The sequence below is a fragment of the Peromyscus eremicus genome, chromosome 7, assembly GCF_949786415.1.
Source record: "Peromyscus eremicus chromosome 7, PerEre_H2_v1, whole genome shotgun sequence".
In the NCBI taxonomy this organism is placed as follows: domain Eukaryota; kingdom Metazoa; phylum Chordata; class Mammalia; order Rodentia; family Cricetidae; genus Peromyscus; species Peromyscus eremicus.
Window position 1 is genome coordinate 76033443 of NC_081422.1, and position 21499 is coordinate 76054941.

Sequence of the window (21499 nt, forward strand, 5' to 3'; positions counted from 1 at the left end):
AGGTGCCTGATGCAGGATCTTCAGATTACCTGTGCCCTGACCAACTAAATAAAGGATTTCATAATCTACTAATCAGAAAGTAAATAATGCTGATTAGAGTGTGCCACAAAGGATTCATGTTGTGAAATATTAGTTAAAAGTGTGTTAAATTTGTTTATGCTGTAGGACATTTGTTTAATGATGCAAAGATGTGTTGCATTCTTTTCTGCTGCATTTGTTTAACTCTGTGAAGCTGTGTTGCTGTGCCTGTGTAAAACATCTGATTGGTCTAATAAAGATCTGAGCAGCCAATAGCAGGGCAGGAGAGGAATAGGTAGGGCTGGCAGGTGGAGAGGATACATAGAAGGAGAAATCTGGGAAGAGAAGATGGAGGACATCAGGGGCCAGCCACCCAGCTACACAGCCATCAACAGAGTAAGAAAGAAGGAAAGATATATAGAATACAGAAACATAAAAGACCAGAGGCAAAAGGTAGCTGGGATAATTTAAGCCCAGCTAAGGCTGGCATTCATAAGAAAGAAAAATTCTCTGTGTATTTATTTGGGAGCTGGGTGGCAGGCCCTTCAAAGAGTAAAGAGTGAAAAAACAACAACAGATTCATGCCAGGAATGAATGGAAGAGACACTAATGGCCTCTGTGGTGTGGAATGCACAAAGTTGTGATACTCATTTTCACCCCAATGACCCCCAAGAGATTGCTCTAAAAGCCACCAGGCCATGCCAGTTCCCTTTGATAGCCTCAGCATGGGGCCCCAGCTTTGTGCACAGATGGGTTCAGTATGGGAGACAAAACTTGCCCCCTCTATTCCACCCACATGGAAAAACACAGGAAGCAAAATAGCAAATCACATCAATATCCTCTTGATGTGTTTATTAGCCTGGAATCTCTCTATTCTCTATTGTTTAAATTTCTTTTTTTTTTTTTAACTATTTGTTGCTCTAGCTGTCACTAGGTAGGCAAGACCCATTATTATCCCAGTTTTCTGTCTCTGCTCTTCCCCTGATGTTGAGATGGGAGTTGCTAATGACAATTCCAACTGTCTGATTATGGTTGGTGTCTCTGGCACTCGGTTCCCATTTGGAAACATGCTGGGAACTACGTCATTAGAATATAAGTATCTATTACCACTTGGGAGTTTCTAATCCTGAGGATTCAGGAGTTTTGTGTCAAAATCTGGGGACAAAGGCCAAACGTATATTTTATACGTTATAGAAGCTTGTACTTCTTTCATAAGATTTTAGGGCAAATAGAATTGTATGGCTACCAGAAAATTAAAAGACACACACACACACACACACACACACACACACACACATACACACACACACACACACACACACACACACACACACACACACACCATGGGAGCCCAGTCCGGTTGTAGTTTGTAGTCTGTATGTGTTCTCAGTTTGATTTATACCCTACAACTCTGCACCAGGCATCTCTGTTAGCAATTGTTTCTGCTCATTTGTGATTCAATTCTAATTAATGTTCAGACCCTGAGTTATTAACAAACCAAAGGACTTAGCAGTTTGATCTTTTTTCTGATTAATGATATCATGGTTTAAAGACAAATCTCATAAAAAGTCTAAAAATCAGAACATGAATTCAATCAAATGACTTAAATCAATTAAGTATTTCTGTAAGATGTTTGGGGAGTTGGCTGTTTTTATGATCTAGGAAGCTTTTCACTCTATTACCAAACTATTTTTCTAGTTTTTCTTTCTAGGTTAAATTCCCACTATTCACACTTGCATTTGAGAATTTTTTCTAACCGAAACAAACTTAAATAGGTTCTAGTTGGTTGTGTGTGTGTGTATGTGTGGATGTGTTCATGTGTTCGTGTGTGTATGTGGAGGAGGGGAGTCGATATTGTTAATATACAAGCAAGGTTCCTTCTTCAGGGAAAATCATCCACGTGTCTGTGATCTGCATGCAGGATGCTTCTCTGAGATTAGTAACAAGTGTGTGAGGCCTTAGCCCTGTTACTGACACAACAGATGGCCGATGAACCAGCAAGTGGAATGACTTGCCAAGTCAAAATTAGTGGGGTTGTAATTCTAATCAGCATGGCCATCTCACTAGTATGTAGTCTTTGGTTTCTGTATTCGGCAGTGGTGAAAGATTCCAAAGTGTCACTGTGCTTTCATTTTGGAAATGTATTCTGTAGTAATTTAATATAATGTGATAAATGGTCATTGAGAATAACTAGGATGGCAGACAAATGTAATTATAAAAATCAGTAATTCTACAGTTACATAGAAGTTCTAATTTACAGCTTTTGTGTTTCTGTTTTTTATGTAGCTAGGGCCCTTACTATATTTACATTTTTGTATTCTCATTTGCTTAAGTCAGTGCATCATTAATACTTTTGCATCAAATAAAGCATTTCCTACTAGTATCTACTTTTTTTTTTTTTTTTTTTTCGAGACAGGGTTTCTCTGTGTAGTTTTGGTGCCTTTCCTGGAGCTCACTTTGTAGACCAGGCTGGCCTCGAACTCACAGAGATCTGCCTGCCTCTGCCTCCCGAGTGCTGGTATTAAAGGCGTGTGCCACCACTGTCCAGCAGTATCTACTTTTTGATGACTAAGTAACAGTCACATTTCTAACCCTGACTTTATATGCTTAACTATTCGGTTGTCCTCCCCAGGTTTCAGTATGAAAACATCAGTGTGAAAAACATATTGCACACAGAGTTCTGTGTTCAGCACAATGTTAGTGAACCATTAAAGGCTGGGGAGATTGTTGAGTTATCGAACATGAGGACTCAAGTTCAGATCCCTGAGACCCATCTACAGAGCAGGTGTGGTAGTGTGCATCTGTAATCATAGTGCTGGGGAGGCAGAGACAGGAGGATCCCTGGGCTTTCATGGCCAGCTTGTTTAACTAATGGGTAAGATCCCTGGGTCAGCGAGAAAGACTGTCTCAGAAAATAAGCGGGGAATTGATAAAGAAGATACCCAACATTGATTTCTGGATTTCACATGTACATGCACAATTAGAATACTCATCATAATGTGCCATTTTATTTCCCAGTGGCAGGTTATCAGATAGGTACATGTGCCTGTGGGTGAGGGTAAATCTGAGGAGTCTGATTCATTCTCAGATCATTTTAAAGTGCACTGAATCAGTGGTTTATGGGTTATCCAGGAAGGATACACAGATGGGTCTTAGGCAGCTCTAAGGAAGTTAGGGCATCATAACTGGTTAAAATTCATTAACAGAGATTTGAACAGGGAAGAACTTGGGCAGTGCAGCCCTAGCATAGTGGAAGATAGGCCTGAGAAATTGGCATTAATGAAATATAAGGTATAATGTGAAATTGTGTTGTTAGTATCAATGTGGTAACCAGACACACTGAATTTTCTGAAACATTGCATGGTTATCTCTGAGCGTTGGGGAAATGGTTTCTAGGATCCCCTCAAATATAAAGTGCTGTGGGATGTCTTTCTGTATGCTGTGAATATGTGTTGTTCTGATTGGTTAATAAATAAAGCTGCATTGGCCTATGGCAGGGCAGCCTAGAGGCAGGCCGGAAATCCAGGTAGATATATGGGAAGAAGAAAGGCAGAGGAGAGAGATGCCATCCCAATGTCCAGGGAGCAGCATGTAATGGCACACAGGTAAAGCCACGGAACACATGGCAACATATAGATTAACAGAAATGGGCTGAGTTTAATTGTAAGAGCTAGTCAGTAATAAGCCTGAGCTAATGGCCTAGCAGTTATAATTAATATAAGCCTCTGTGTGTTTATTTGGGTCTTGAGTGGCTACAAGACTGGGTGGGACACAGGAGAATTTCTGACTACAATAAAGATATTTAAATGCAAAAGTCCTTCATATAAAATGGTTTACTATTCACATATAATCTATGTATATCATCCTGTGTACTTCAAATCATCATTATAATACCTAAGCATGGGAATACTATGCAGAGTTGTTGCATGGCATTGATTAATAACAAGAAGAACAATCTGTACATGTTCAAAATATATATAAGTTTTTATTCAAATGGCTGTGATCTGCAGTAGGCTGAATATATGCAATGAAAGTGGAAACTGCAGGCATGAGCAGCTACTGTACTTTTTACTACACAGTAAACATTTTTATAGTATGTTTTATGTTCAAAGCTTCTGTGGTAATCCAGTAAAATATGGTGGAAGCCACAATGTACTTACCCTTTAGTGGAGATGATGATTAAACTAATGAATTAAACTAAGGGTGATCATGCATCATGTTCTCCCTTTCAGTATATTCATATTGTAAGACTGAGATGTTAATGGTTTGGAAACATATGCTCAGGGCAGCAATTGGAATACTTGGAAGTGCAGGATCAAACAACTTCAACAATGCAAATATTTGAAACATTTTTTTTATTGCTTATTTGAGATTAAAATATAATTACGTTGTTTTCCCCTTTCCTTTTCTCCCTCCAAAACTTCCCATATACCCCTCCCTTGCTCTCTTTTAAATTTATGGCCTTCTTGTTCATTAATTGTTGCTGCATACATATGTGTCTATGTGTGTACATATTGCTAAGTACAACCTGCTCAGCCTATATAATGTTACTCCTGTGTATGTTTCTGGGGCTGACCATTTGGATTGGATAGCCAGTTGTTGTGTTCTTCACTGGGGAAGAGTGTTTCTTCTACTCTTCAGTGTTCCTTACTTTTCTGTAGTTGTTTGTGTCTAGTTGAGGACTCTGAGATTGTCTTTCCTAGTTATGTCAGAAGCTACACTTACAATGTCTCACTAATATGACTACCTAAACATGAATTGAACAAGGACAGCAAAAGGCATGCTAAAGTGGATGGGAAAAACTCATGAGCTCTCATACTATTTATTTTTTTATTCCTGAGAATTTTGTTTCTGTTGCTTAGAACCAATTTATAACTATAAACTTTTAATTAGCACTACTCCGGAAGCTCAATTTTGTTCAAATAAAACGCTCTGTGAAAGTTAAAAGGAAATTTTGTAACTTCTTTTCATTATATGGTAGGGACAAAAGCCAAGATGGATATTCAGACATGGTATTTGAAAACTTCAAAGCTGGCACTGGCTTTGGCGATTATCCACTCCAAACCAGCAGACAGAAGCAGCAGAGAATATACAGAGCACCTTGCCACCTTGGTGACCCAACAGGAGTCCAAATGGAAATCAAAAGTTGAAGCTTTAGAAGCTGAAGTTCTGCTATTACGTCAAAAACTGTTCCTGAGTAGGATTTCTTCAGGATTGCTTAAGAATGGTGAGTATGTGAAATCACTTTTCAGTAATTTATACACCTATTATTACCATAATTTGCTAGAAATTTATTACAAAAACCTGAGAATGTTTATTTCTCCTTTTTGCCCCATACAATTTTTGTTATTTTGTTTGTGCTTTTTTATTTTATAATTTAATTTAATTTTACATATCAGCCATGGATTCCCCTGTCCTCCCTCTGCCCACCCCCCCACCACACCTACCGCCCTCCCCCCACCTCATCCCCCCATTCCCATCTCCTCCAGGACAAGGACTCCCCTGGGGATTCAGCTGATCCTGGTAGATTCAGTCAAGGCAGGTCTAGTCCCCTCCTGCCTTCACCCAGGCTGAGCAAAGTGTCCCTGCATAGGCCCCAGGCTCCAAACAGCCAGCTCATGCACTAAGGACAGGTCCTGGTCCCACTGCCTGGGGGGCTCCCAAACAGTTCAAGCTAATCAAATGTCTCACTTGTCCAGAGGGCCTGATCCAGTTGGGGGCTCCTCAGCTATTGGTTCATAGTTCATGTGTTTCCACTAGTTTGGCTATTTGTCCCTGTGCTTTTTCCAATCTTGGTCTTAACAATTCTGGCTCATACAATACCTCCTCTTTTTTTTTTTACTTTGAGTTAATCATTACAAGTTATTGTCACCTTTTAATGAATGGAACCACATTAGACTAGGAGATTAAGTTAACAGAATTAAAGTACTCCAGATATGAAAATAGTTCTTTATTATTGTTGTTATTGTGGTAATCAGTATAATGAGGATTGAACCTAAGGCCTTGCATATCTTAGAGCCAAGCATTCTACCACTAAGTAACAAGCATGTTTGGGGTTGACTGAAGAAATTCATTCTACAATCTCATTCTTAAATTCTGTTGTATTTTTCTTTTATATAATAGCTATCAGTTATAAAGTACCGGCTCTGGTGAGTAATTAGGGCCCCAAAATATACAAGATGAGGTACTATTTTTCTCTCTTGATCACCTACCATTCTAGTGGGAGAAACAGACCTAAAATTAGCCCAGACAGAGAGAATGACAAAATGCCAAAGAAGCCATTCATCCTGGTTAATTTCTTTGAAGTTACAGAGGTCTGGTCCTCCAGGTCTGTGCACTTGTCAATGAGATTGTTGCCGGGGACCTAGCAAACGGCAGAAGTGTGAGCAAAGAGGGACGAGTAGAGAATACACACCCCTTCAGAGCCCCAGTAGCACTGCCTTTCGGAGCAACCAGAACTCCTCTAAGCAAGTTGGCCATGACAAGAAGAAAAGAGAGTTGAGTTTGGAAAGCTCAGAAAGGCGCTGAATAACGACTAAAGGATGTTTTACTGTATTCTTTGTCATTACATTCAACATGTAAATGTCTTCATTAGGACTCTTGTGAAAGTTAGAGGAGAATGTATTAGTGGTTATTCTGGGACAGTACAGGCAAACCAGGGTTCTCTTGAGCAAACTGGAATGTGTGTCACCTAAGTCACTTCGTTCAGGAACTGTTTGAAGCAGATTGATAAGGAAACAATCTGGTAACTGGAAAAAAAATACATAAATCAGATCATTGTATAAATTAGATCATGTTACTTCTTTGCATAAAACACTTCCCCAACTTCTACTTTTGTTTCATTTTAGATTAAAACTTTACATAGTGTCCCACAGTTGATGTCACCTCTACTCATCTCTTCCTCCCCACCTTATCCACCCTCCCATCTTATATCCTTGAAGTTTCTTTTTTGAAGGGTGTGTCTCTGCTATCTTTTCTGATATTCTGTGTCTGTGCTTTTCGCTCTGTTTTTCTAAATGTCACCTCCTCAGTGAGGTCTTTGCCGACCACTCTGCTTATATTTCATCTTCCACGAGTCATTCTGTATGTGGAAGGTTTGCTGCTGGGTTGTCACCTTTTGTCCAGATCTAGTGTCTGAGTTCACTGAAGAGGAGGCATCTTTAGTTTTTCCCAGCCTAAATCTTAACACATTACAGGGTGCTCAATGCATATTTGGTGAGTGGATGTGAAACATAGCAGTCCTTGGAGACAGGGATTTTAATTTTTAAAACTTTCACGAAAGCCCATGATTTGAATTCATGTTAAAATATAATCCTTAGTGTGAACTATTGAGAGGTGTGACCAGTTGGGACCTATAGAAGATGTCTAGACTAGTATATTAATGGATCGTTATCAGAGTGTGTCTGTTATTACTGATCAGTTAGACTCTGTGTACAGAACTCCTCTTGCCCTATGATTCTCAACTCTGCTGTAGAACTCTGGACTATGCAGAATCCCCAGCATCAAGAAAGTTATTATCGGATGTGGCCACTTATCCAGGACCTCTTAAAGTATCAGCTGAATATACATGTATTCTTTGTGTGTTATAAGTCTGTGGTTTCTTAGTTAAATAACAGAAAACCAGACTAAGATATCTTGTTGAAGAGTGATCAGTTGAACTAGGTTCATGGGAATCACAACTTACAGAACAGATGTCTTGGGATGGTTTCAAAAGTGTATATTTCTGATGTTTGTTAGGAATGTGTTCAGAGATCATGTAAGTGTGATTTTAAGAATATTGAAACTTCCATCCCAGTTTATTAAATGGATTTTGATACTTTCTATGTGAACATAGAAAATGTATAGGATAAAATGTTGAGTGCAGGCTTGTCTGAATAAAGGCTACTCCCGGCAAATGTAGGGCTTACCTAGAATGGAGATAGATATATGATTAGAAAACTCAGAGCAGGAAAGCAGGCAGGAATTATAAACAGATATTTAGAATTTTTCATAGCATTTAAGTAATTACAATTTAAGACTTACAGGGATAAGTGAACTGTAGACGAATTTCTAAATGGTCTTATTAAATAAAAAATTTGGAGCCAGATATGGGGGTGAAAACCTGAGAAATCAGGGAAATAGGGAAAGCCACAGCTAACCTTACCTCACCAACTCTGCAGCTTCCAAAGAGCAAAATACTTCTTCCTGTCTACCCACGCCTGTATGCCTTGCTGTTCTGCCATCTGATTTGCTCTCTTTGTTCAGTTACATCACTTCCTCTTCCTGCCTAGCTCTGTTACTTCCTGTCTGTCTGTACAGACCTCCAGACCTCCATGGTTAACTAGTGTTGGAATTTAAGACTTGTATTATCACACCTGGCTCTGTTCCCAGTGTGGCTTTGAACTCACAGAGATCCAGACAGATCCCTGCCTCCCAAGTGATAGGATTAAAGGCATGCGCTACCATTGCCTGACTTCTGTGTTTACTTATACTGGTTGACTTTTTCCTCTGATCTCCATGCAAGCTTTATTTATTAAAGCACAAATAAAATATCACAACACTGAATTGTGAGGGTAGGTGAGGGATGTTTGATTCTAACATTTCAAAGATTTGCAGAGGTAAGGAGGCATCTTTGTATTTGTGTGTGCCTGTGTATTGAACACATGCATGCAATGGGTAATGGGGAGACACTAACTTAGAAGAACTGTGTCAATAACATGATGACTTAGTATGTGGAAAACATGATGACTTAGAATCTAAATATTACTAAAATCTCATGCATAAGCCAAAAAAATAGCACTACCTAATTAATAGCCATATTTTGTCTCTATAGAGTCCTTTTTTGGCAATGAGCTATTTGAATATACCCAGTGAACAAATAGCAAACAGTTGCTCTTTTTCTTCCATGAAGTTGTAGAATTCATATAATGGTAAAATGTAAAATATTACAATCTTGAACTTTGCTAACGTAAGTTTCTATGCTATCAACAATATTCCTTGCCATCCCAAAATCTATTTGTAGCAGTGACATAGTGCGCATGCTGTTTGTGAGTATGTATGAACAGTAAGGGGCTGGGTAATACCGTGTGTTATATTTTTCACTTAATAGTGCCTGTGAGAGAAATTTTCAAAAATCCTATAATTAAAGTAAGTTTTCCTCGAAGCAGGAGTTGCATGTCTAGTGTTTCAGCACAGACGCTTGGAAGTGGCCCATCTCTCCATCTTACAAACTAGGAACAACTGAGTATGTGCAGTCATTGAGTAACCGTTAAAGAGGGGATGAAAAATGAAGCAAACGGTGGCATTAGAATGACAGGCAAGTAAAAGAAGAACTTAGTGGTTGTTTAAAGATTGATAATTCGAAAGGATGTCAGGGTTCGCTCTACAAAAGCTACTCCCAAGAATCAAAACATAGAAAAAACCCACATATTTATATTATTAAATATTTCTTTCTAGAGTTTTCAGTGTTTGTTTTGTTTTTTTTTTTTGTTTGCTTGTTTTTGGCTGGGATTAAAGGTGTGCACCACCACCGCCCGGCTTCAATGTTGCTTTCTATTTGTAACTGTTCATAGGTGTTCGGAGGCTCTTAATAGATGCTGAATCAAACCCGTATTGAAAGATGGAGTGTCTGGGGACCATAATTTTACAGAATCCACTGTCCATTGAACTAATGGAACAGTCTAGAATTAAATAAAGCAGAGCTGGAATGGTTTATACACCACCTGAGAAACCCAGATGTTTCTGAATTCTAATTTATTTTCTTAACTTCCTTCCTGAGGATTATATTCCTTAAGGAACTTTACTACAGAAGGGATGAGGTTTTGAAATGTTCAGTCGTAGTCAAGAAGGAAGTGCAGAAAGAAAGGAGCAAGTGAGGAAAGCAGACAAAAGGGGAGACTCCTAGACACCTTGTGGCATCTGCCTCAGCCTTTTTGGTGATTTGTGTCAGACACAATTCTCTACTCAGTAAGCAGCTCCTTTCTGTTGTAAAGTTCTTCATTTAATTTGGAAAACATGCTTGTGGCCAGTGGGTTGACCCATAAAAGGCTTAGGACTGCCTGTGAGAGTTTTGATCTAGGTTTTGTGGGGCCCAATTTTGGCCAGTGCAAGTCAGAAAGCACTTGAGAGGATCTACCTCTTTGGATGAAGTGCTAGAGGCCCATGAAAGATAGAAAAATCTTTCCCCCCAACCTCTTGTTTCTTGTATGCACTCTGCCAAGCCGAGAGATGATTTGGGACTGTGGTAGCCATTAGCTGACATGGTCAGGATGGAAACCTATGAGGGCAAGATGAACCTGTACCCCAGTGACGTTGCTCTGTAGATGATGCAGTTCTTACTAGTGAACTTTTAAAAAATAGAGGATGGTAAAATCATTGTTAACAGGTATTTTGTTCTTCATTTCTGAGGAGTAATTGGAGGTCATGAGTGAGTGGAATTAATAATGAGCATGGTGCCTTTTATATAGGGAAAAAAATGAAAGAAAAATAATGTTCTTCAATCTGGAACAGCTTTGTTGAAGATGGCCACATGAAATTTGCCATACTTAATCTAGGGCTGAATAAATGGAATAGAGAAATTTAAAAGCATAGAATCATGCCAGAAAGGTGCTAATGGCCCAAAAAGGACATAAAAGGACCAAAGACGTGCTGACACAGGGAACAGATTAGACCTTCAAAGGTTGAGCTTTCCATGGAGTTGATTCTGTAATGGTTAATATTTCAGACAGACGCCATCCTTCATCCCATATCTTTGGTTCATCTCTGCATCCAATTGCTTGATTTAACTATCTTCTTTGCAGAAGCTGGGTTCTAGGACATTTTGTTAGGTGCCCAGTAACCTCTTGAATTACCGCACTCTATTTTCTATGTATCACTGGAATCTCTCATATCTGTCCATTCCTAATGGAAATAGTTTTACCTAATTATCCAAATTCAAATTTACTTCTCTTGCTTAATTTATCCCAATTAAAATACATTTCTTTTTGCAGCATCAGCATTTCCTACTCTGGACTGCATCTTATCTCAAGTCTTCTGATTGCTTTGGGATGAAGCCTGAAATCCTTAGGTTGGACTACAACTTTGTGCAATATCTGCCTGGAGCTTACTTTTGAATCTATCTAAGCCTCCTAACTTTGGGTTCATTCACATTCTGTACTGTGGCACAGGGAAGTTTCTCTCATACCATCTTCCTTTTGCTTTCTCTTGAAGCTTATACATGCATTGTTTACTTCTGGTGGGATATCCGCCATTTCCTTTTTGTCTGCCTATATACTGTTCATTTTTTCATGATACAGTTTCAATACTCTACTTCTGACTACCTCTCTATACTAAATTAGATTTTCATGCTGTGGGTATCACAGTTTGTATTTCACAGCATGTGTAAAGTAAATTATAAGGGTTTAATTCCGTCTGGCTTGTGGAATCTGAACCATGCTTACAGGGATTGAGTTGATATTCACCATCAGTATAACCAGATTTTTAGCCCAGTACTTGCCTTTTCAGGAGTGGTTAGTGACTATTTGTAGAATAAATGTATGTAGTCACATTGATATTTGTAAAAACCTATCCTTGCTCATTTGTGTGTGGGGTTTTTATTTACTTATTTATTTATCTATCTATCTACTTATTTATTTATTGAGATCTTCCTAGCCTTTATAGCAACAGATATAGCTAAAGAGCAAGTCTAACCTCTTGTTGAAGATATGTTGGTAGGATGAATCTCTGGACTAGTACCTCTCAGGAAGTTCAATCAGATCAAAATAAATGGACAGTAACAATGGCAGCTTCTTTGAAACAGAAGCTTAACTTGTTTAGAATACTTTCAGATTTTTAGATGTTTGCCCAATGTGATTTTTTGTTAGTCCAGCCAATAGCACAGATATTTCTCATTATTAGTATTACTACTATTAATTTGGTTCTAGAAATTGAACTCATGGTATCATGGATGTTAAGTATATGCACTATTTCTTAGCTATACCCCTAAACCTACAACAAATTTCAATATTCTTCTTATATTTAGGATTATTTTTAGCTTTTTGTATATTGTATATGTGCTTTTTAAATGCCCCAATGTTCATCTGTTTTTGAAATTAAGGCTGGATTGGAAATTTAAATTTGTGATGATTCTGAATTTAATATTAAGGCTTAGAGAATGAAATTTATGCTTTTTTTTTAGAATAAATTGGATATTCAGTGAACAAAATCCATGTAGCTATCTCTGGAAAATGTACAGTATACTGACATTCTCATGATCAAAGCAAAAATAGAATCAGATAAGCAAGGCAAATGGGGGGCGTGGCTAAGAGTCTCCATTTCTGTTCAGGTAGTGTGGATGCTTCTGGTGTGACTGGCAAGGCTAGGACTTCTCCTTCCAATATAAGGAGATGATTGAAATGAACATGAAATAAGAATAGAAGTTGGGTGGTGTGTAAAGGTAGTTATAAAGAATTAGAAGACAGGAAAATGGAAGATATTGAAGGAGGGAATTAAAAAAAAAAAATCCTAGGTAGCCTGCTACATGGATCCAAAATAAAAATGAGTAGAAGCAGGAAGGGTGTCCTGAACCCCATGGAAGGGCCCACAGCTAAGAGGCTCTCATGGTCTCGCTGGGCATCAATTTGGCATTATCCTTGAAGGTTCACATTCTTCAAGTAGTCTTCATTTACACATCTATGTAGCTGGAGTTTTCCTGCCTGGCCCACAGTCAGGGCAAATCTCTTTCACCTGCCATTCCCACAGCCTCTCAGACCCGACCAAGTAAACACAGAGACTTATGTTGCTTTCAAACTGTATGGCCGTGGCAGGCTTCTTGCTAACTGTTCTTATAGCTTAAATTAATCCATTTCCTTTAATCTATACCTTGCCACATGGCTCGTGGCTTACCGGTACCTTACATCTTCCTTGTCCTGATGGCGGATGGCAATGTCTCTCTCTCCGCCTTCCACTTCCCAGAATTCTTTTCCTTGTCCCGCCTATACTTCCTGCCTAGCCAATGGCCAATCAGTGATTTATTTACTGACCAATCAGCAACACACTTGACATACAGACCATCCCACAGCACTTCCCCTTTTCTATTTTAATAAAAAGAAAAAAAAGAAAAAGGTTATAACTAACAAAAGAAAAACTATATACAAAAGTACAATAACTATATACAATATATACAAATAATAAATGTCTAAACAATGTCTAGTCCATTTGTATTTGACAAATTCAGAGATGATAATTTCATTATCCTATTTTGTTAAGTCCAAAATGTATCTAATTCACTTTCTATCCTAATTAATCTTCAACTAACTAACCTTCAACTATAACTAACTAATCTTCAACTCCCTCAGAGACCCAAGAAGGAAATAATATTAGCTAACAAAAATAAAAACAGAAAGTGCATGCAAGCAACTTCCAAAAATTTGTGAGTTGACAGAAACAGCCAACTGCCTGGACAGTCACCTGAGGTTTCTCCGCAATGCTGGGGTATCATCTTCAGCCTATATAGGCTTAGCATATCTGACAGACTCATTTGTGAAGTAAGATGTACACAAGGTCAACAGTTCAACCTCACATTGGGTGAGAGCAGTCCATGCACCAGAAACACCTGAATTCCACTAATGTCATGTCATGATTCAGGATTTTAAATTCTGGAAAATGTTGATGGTTTTTTAGTTCAGCTCTCCATTCTTCTTGGCTGTGTACATATGGCTTCATCTCAGCATCCCGTTCTTCTCCACATCTCTCTATCAAATGCCAGTCTACTATTGAGAGGCGTGAGCTTAGTTACTCTTCAAGAATAACTGTTTCAGCTGCTGTTCCATAGCACATCAGAAGCCATCGGCCCACTGCCTGTTCAGCTGCCTTCGAAGAAAAGGGCACTGTACCTTTTCCGAGTTGCGAAGGCCACGTCAGGCTGCCAGCTGTCTCTGTCTACCCTACAAGACTCCTAAAAGTTGCTTATATCCTTCTCCATTTCTCAGGTAGTAATATATCCTTCTGAGGTCTTTGATGTGGTTAAAGACTAGATACTTACAATTTTCCTTAGTTATAATAAAAGATAAGTTAGATATAAAACCTTAAACTTACAAATATAAGATAGATAGGATCTCTTCTTTAATATTGTAACTGTAATTCTTGCTTGATAATTGTTTTGTTATATGTAATTTTACTATGTTAAAGTTAAAACCTTCCTTTTTAAGAAAAGAAAAGGGGAAGTGCTGTGGGATGGTCTGTATGTCAAGTGTGTTGCTGATTGGTCAGTAAATAAATCACTGATTGGCCATTGGCTAGGCAGGAAGTATAGGCGGGACAAGGAAAAGAATTCTGGGAAGTGGAAGGCGGAGAGAGAGACATTGTCATCCGCCATCAGGACAAGGAAGATGTAAGGTACCAGTAAGCCATGAGCCATGTGGCAAAGTAAAGATTAATAGAAATGGGCTAAATATAAGAGTAAGAGCTAGACAGTGACAGGCCTGAGCTAATGGCCAAGCAGTTTAAATAATGTAAGAGTTTGTGTGTTTATTTTATAAGTGGGCTCTGGGACTGGCGGGACTTGGTGGCGGGAGCTGGAGAGAAATTCTCCAGCTACACATCTACCCTTTGGTCCCATTCTTTAATTCTTTTCAACTGCCTTTGGATTTTCATTTTTGCATTCATTTCTCTGCAGCTTTAATTTCTGTTTTGGAAGTCACCCATAACTTTTCCATGATCAGTGTTAAACAAGGAAAGCAGAGGGAGGAGCTTATTTTGAATTAAATAAATGATAGCACATTGAGTGGGGTCCTGCGGAACCCTCAACAAAGTTTCCCTCTGACATTAAGATATTTCCTTCAATAAATAACATCAGTTGGAAAGTTATTGGACAAGTGAAATGCTCAGATCCTACCTGAAAACTGAATCAGAAACTTTGGATGCCCAGCAGACCATGATTTAACAACTATTTTAGGTCCTCATGATGAATGCTGAAGTTTCAATGGTACTGGTTTAGAGAAATAAAACTGAAATATACAGTCATGAGACTTAATCTAGAAAGTGACTGGAAATGAACACATAGAAACCAAATTACTGCCTGATAAAATACTTGCATGCAGTAAATGAAGAGAGCAGCAGGCCTTAGAGCATTTCGTACTAACAAGCAAAAATACTGAGCCTACAGTTCCAGAATTCAGTGTTCACTTAGAGTCTGATTAAGGCTGCAGAGTTAAGAGAAAGCAAGCCAGCAAACAATCAGTAGCATCAACTGGATTTTAGGAGTGGTGTTTGATAGTGTTTCGTACTATTAAGTGAGATAAGTATATAAGCATAGTAAGAATCCAGGGGTAGAATATTTTCACTTTTTTTTAGGGCTAACTTCTGTTTTTCTTAGTCATCCCCTTTTTCTTCCTGCATCCTTACTGCCCTTTTCCTGAGTAAGCACCTGTGGATGCTGTTTGAAATCTACTAAGACACTCCATATTTTAGGATGTGAATTATACCGTTGTATAAGGCAGCCATTCTTTTCCCCTCAAGAGAGTATCTGTTTCTTACATCAATTTTAAAGACATTTTGTAGGGAAAGCATAATTATGAAGAAATTCTGTATATTGCTTACTGGCAATCTATATGAGTGTTAAATTATAACAATCACTTGAAAAATATCCAAGGTAAACGAGATAAAAATAAATATGTTGCTGTGAATGAGCATCAGAAAATTATAGAAAATAAGAACAATTTTTCCATGTAAATAAAGTTTCACATCACAAAGGCAGAACTGTACCACATGTATTTATATCATGTTTCAGGACATCTAGAACCTTAAGTAACTGACTTTAGAGTAAAACATGTTGAGTATATTTCTAAGAAGAATACATACAACTGCACATTTCAGTATATGTGGCACACAATCAGCTGTGAATACTTCAGAGAGATGTCTTGGGATGTTGATGTGCTACAAGAGACATTAGAGTGGTGTGAGATGTACTTTGCCAGTGAAAAGACCCATTGTTTCACATCCTCTGTTCATTTGGAGACAGTATATGACTATTGTTTTCAGTATCCAACTTTTCTCAGAGTTAAAAATAAATACTGCTTATATGTCTTTAGTACATTCTGCGTATTTCTGCCAGTGTGTGTGCTGTAAAATATACAGGAAATAGATTGTTCACTGAAATCTGGGTTTTAGATTTTCAGTGTTCTGGTGCTAAAAATATCTCTATTTTTTAAGTTAAATTCATATGAAAAATAACTGAGTTGCTTTTTTGCTTTCCCATGGTTTTAGTTTCAGTGAGACCTTGGACATAGGTTTGCTCTCCATAGTATTTCTGAGTCTAGTTAAAGTATAATTTCAAGTTAAGCTAATAATTATGAAATAATAAAAATTATTTTCATGAGGCTTGGTAAATCTTCCAATGTAAATTAAATTGTGATTCATAGAAGGAGTTTAAATTTTATGTTGAGAGATGTATCTTGGTGAAAGATGACTTCTGTTCCTTCTACATATTTTATAAATATTTAAAGTTTCCTAATTTGTAATTAAAACAGAATATACAGGCATTATATAGTATTTAAAGTTTCCTAATTTGTAATTAAAACAGAATATACAGGCTTTATATAATGTTTCAAGTTTCCTAATTTGTAATTAAAACAGAATTTACAGGCTTTAGGCATCTTGCTTTTGCCCATTGTTATTCCAACAACAAATACAGTTTACCCTGGAATTTAGTATAATTTGCCCATTTCTTTCCATAAAGTAGTATTTTTAACAGAATGTCCCCATTCTTTGACCTACTTCTTACAAATTAGATTGTAGTTTGCATATTTTAATACCTAATTTTATTAATAATTTACTGTGCTTTCAGTGACTCTGAAGCTGTTTCTACCTGTGTATTGTATGAATGTTTAACCTCATCTGATTAGTTCTTCTTCAGCGAACCATGAAGCATCTCATCATATCTGTAATTTCTCAGCAGTTGTTGGTCCTTGGTGATAGGCTGCTTTGTGTGGCTATGTAGCTGTGCAACAGGACTAGAGAGGCGGCAGGGATAGCTAGAGCCAGAGGTGTGTGCCCAGGTGATCTGGAGAGAGGGGAGGTGGGTGGAGGGGGGCAGGGAGGCAGAGACAGAAAGAGAGAGAGACAAAGACAGAGACAGAGACAGAGAGAAAGACTGAAAGGAAGGACAGAGCCCTGGCCATGCAGACTGTGAACACAGCAATGGCAAGCTGAGGTGTTCTTTTATATCACTTAACAGCAACTGCAATATCAGTCCAGACCTTCCGCACCGACAAGTCTATGTTAGTAATCAGGAGTTCCCATAGGTATCTCCCCATACTCCAGAAATGAATAACCACAGAGAGATCTGTCGTTTTCATTTTGTAAATTTATTTTTATTTTAGACATATTTCTGAAAGTGTTTGTCGCTTTAGTGTTGGTATACACGAACTATTCCAGGTGTGGCATTCACCAGCCTTGACTATTTATTATGCTGGAATCACCTGATTTCTAGGAGTGATACCAGGATCTAGAGGTGAAGGATTGTTCTAAAGTATCAGTGTTTTTCATTTTCTTTAGGGTTTTTCTAAAATACAGCCAAAATTGAAACTGCCGTTTTAGAGGGTAACTTTTTTTTCAATATTAAACATAACTGCTTTTATTACCAGTTTCTAGTATTAATCCCACCTAATTTAAATCTTTTTTAGTCATTGAACTACTCATTGACATACTCCAGCTCTGTACTTCTGCTCTGTTCTTCTCTGAGCTCTGTTTTATATTCCACATATAAGTACAGGCATGCATTTTTGTTGTTGTTGTTTCAAAATACTGGAGGTAGGGAGAGAATAGAGAGGTTTTGGTCAAATGGTTCAAGATTTTATGTAGACAGGAGGAGTAAGGTTTGGAGACATCTGCTACAGCACAGTGATCGTAATTCTTAATAGTGTGTTCATAGAAATTGCTGAAAGAATGCATCTTAAATATTCTCATCACAAAAATGTTAGGTATTTGAAATGATGGATGTATTAATTGACCTGACAACCATCTCACAAAGAGTACTTATAACAGAACTTGTATTATATTCTTCATCCTAAATATAATGATTTTACTTGTTAATTATATCTTAACAAACCAGAGAGAATAAGGCACTTGACATAGGCCCTTTTTGGGGGTGGGGAATACAACTGGATACAGATTTTGGCACACTAATAGCTCTGCTTGTGAGATGTGCAAGAATTGAAATTACTGGTGGGAAAGGACAGTGTAATAGGCTTTGCATTTTTAGGTAGCCTGATAGCACGGCTGGGTTTAGGACTGGACTGTTAGGAGGCTTTCAGGCTCCTTTGTATGGCTAGTTAGCAATGGTTATTCCAGCCCCTTTTTACTTTCTTGACAGTACATAATAGTACAAACTAAGAGTGTGGCCTCATGAGCCACGCTACCTTTCATACAGGAATGTTGACTTGCTTAGTCTTCAGCTGGCCTTATATAGGCAACAACCATAGCTATTAGGAGTTCACATGTACAAATGCTATTATGGTCCAGAGGGACCAAAGACTGTATCTCAAGCTGGAAGCAAAACTTGGGAATGTGTAAGACTCTTCCCCTGTGGTTCTGGTTTTGAAAACATGAAGGGGCCCTGGAGATAAGCCAAGACTTGAGATTGTGAGAAGCCAAGAGACACCATTGGTGAAGGTGCATCGTCAGTTATAGTAGAGATGCTGGGGTTAAAGCAGTCATAGAGAGAAATGGAAGCTTGGAGTTGTAAGAGGCCAAGAGAGGCCACCGGTGTAGTTGTAGCCACAATTGCAGGGAAGACCCCAGCATATTGGAGGTGCCAGGACTGTGGGGTGACCGACCAAGACAGTGACCAGTGTAGAGTGAGACTGGCTTGAGCTTACCAAAAAAGATGTGTGTTGTGGGTGTCAGCATTATAGGTTCTAAGCTCTTAGGGGCCCAGAAGATCATGAGTGAGTTTCAATGTCAGATAATGAACTGTTCATAATATTGAGTTTAGATTTTGCTTTGGTCTGTCACTGTGCTCTATGGTTCTTCTCTCTTATAATGAGAAAGCATATGACGTGTTTTGGATTTTACAGGAGCCCGCAGTTGAGAGACTTTAGATTTTTAAGGAGACGTTGCACTTTTACTCTGTTGAACTTTTTAAAGACTGTGGGACTTGTATAGTTTTACTGTACTTTATATTGTGATATCTACACATAATCTTGAGGACAAAGAAAGGACAAGCTGTAATTCAGGTGTTGTGTTTATATGCCAAGTTTGACAAGGAGTGGATTGTGCAGGTTGGCTTTTGTCAACTTGACACAAGTCTAGACATGCCTAAACAGAAGGAATCTCAGTTGAACAACTGCCTCCATCACACTGACTTGTGGTCAGGTCTGTGTGGTATTGTCTTGACTGAAAATTTATGTAGGAGATCTGAGCCTGTCTGGGATAGTGCCATTCCAAGACAGGTGGGCCTGAGCTGCATAAGGGAAGGTAGCTGAGCAAGCCAGAGGAAGCAAGCCAGTAAGCAACATTCCTCCTCCGTCTCTGCTTCAGTTCCAACCTCCAGGTTCCTGCCTTGGCTTCCTTCAGTGATAGACTGTATGTAACTTGTAAGCCAAACAAACCCTTCCTCCCCAGTTGCCTTTGGCCTTGGTGTTTAACACAGTGACAGAAAACAAACTAGAACAAATGTGGAGGCCAGCAAGTCAATGAAAAGATTCTATATTAGTTAGTGCATTTTGAGACAAAAATAATATAGTTTATTGAATAAATTACTAGCCATAAGAAGAGAAGAAAAAGGGTGCTTAAAGGGGATTAGAACAGAGACAAAGTTTCTTTTGTTCTAACATGGAGATTCTGGCCCGGAACTTGCTGTGTAACACAGGCTACCCTTGAACTAAAACACGTCCTGCCCCAGCCTCTCCAGTGTGGGATTATAGGTACAGCAGGCCCAGCTTGAGATAGAATTGCTTTTCATTCAAAGTGATGGTCGCCTATGTGATTTAGCTTTTACTACTTACAAGATCTGAAAATATTTCATACTTAAAAAGAGAAAGGGAGGCAACTTAATGAGCCAATATTTTTTTCTTTTCTTTTGGGTACTTGGAAGATAACAGTGTTGGATTTCTCTTGCAGTGAATGTGGTATTTACATAAAATTGTACATGCCAATTCTGAACTCTTAGGGGTTAGTAGGTGTCCAGGGCAGTCTCTTCTCACCTGGGTTAATAGACTTCTCAGGGACTCTTACTACCCAGGACAGACAATAGGTAAATACATCAGTATTCTTAAAGACAATTAGAGGTGTGCTTTATGGATTTTATCATGATTATTGCCATCGCTTGTAGGAAATACTATCAGTGGTCACCAAAGTGAAGATTAAAAAGGATTTTATAAATGTCTTCTGTATCTTACTACCGCAAGATTATTTCATTGGAGATGTCAACTTTTTTAAAGATATAAGCTTAGCAGTTACCTAGAGATAGTCTGAACTGTCATTAGCTCAGAGTGGGAGCTAATAGCTCCTGTCAAAGAAAGGGCATAGGGAGGTAGAGTTGCCCACTATAACCATATTAAAAGCAATGATGTCAAAATACAGTGATGACCAAGATTGTCAGGAATTTTGTGGGATTTCCCCTTTCCTAAATAGAAAATAGTTAGCTTAGTACCTGTGACTGTCAATAAGATTTTAGGAAAAAGTATAGTAACTAGTGCTGCACACTGAACTTTTTGATGGCTTTTAAACAAGTTTTATATATCATAGACTGGTTTCAAGATATGGAGCATAAAAAAAAATAGTATCTTGAAACTAGACCAACCTCCAAAGTCACCAGCTATCCACAATAGGCTGTACAAATCCTCTAGTCAGAATGGGTTTTTATCCAGGCAGACAGCTCAGACTTGGGACATTTCCTGATCGGTATTCCTATCTATTTCATCTAAGCAGATGCACATTAATAAAATATGCGTGGCTTGCACGAGGAAATCAGGATCTGGAGAGGCAAAGCCTACCACTATAGATTGACCTTTCCATCTTGTCTTCCAAAAATATGGATATGATTTAGAGAGTGGAATTGAAAGATGAAAGATTTAGGGTATGAGTTAAAATTACAGATGTCTTGTGTGTTTTTAAATATGATATAGTAAGTTGACAATTTAGTTTGAGTGTTTATCAATTGAAAGTTTATGGAAACACTCAAAGTTAGTTACAATATTTCTCAATCCTGTTAAATTTCAGAAATAAATACTGAGAATCTACTGAAATAGTCAAAATAATGAGCAGATACTTGAATATGTCATGTTCTCAGTGTGGTGCTTGATTTTGAAGAGCAGAAAAGAAGAAAAAGTCTGTTTACTCATTAGGAGTTTGTGTCTGGTTAGAGAGGCAAGATATCTTGAAATGGTTACATTAATTCATCAGTTCATTTCTTATTCAATACAACTCTTATTTCTGTACTTTCTATAGTGACAATACAGAAGTAATAGAATTTCTATTCACATTACAGACAACAATAACTATGAACCAGCTTGTAGTGATATTG

The 21499-nt window shown here is 38.2% G+C and overlaps 1 protein-coding gene across 2 annotated transcripts in view; it reads left to right on the forward strand.

Moving 5' to 3' along the window:
- Positions 1 to 5013: 5013 nt before the first annotated feature.
- The window catches only part of Mei4 (meiotic double-stranded break formation protein 4), a 144848-nt gene continuing 128362 nt past the window's right edge, over positions 5014 to 21499 (forward strand). Inside the window, exon 1 of one of the 2 annotated variants that reach the window (XM_059268291.1) lies at positions 5014 to 5269. In XM_059268291.1, coding sequence (XP_059124274.1) covers positions 5014 to 5269 — 256 coding nt within the window. The remainder of the gene's footprint in view (positions 5270 to 21499) is intronic. The other variant, XM_059268289.1, reaches the window with a different exon arrangement.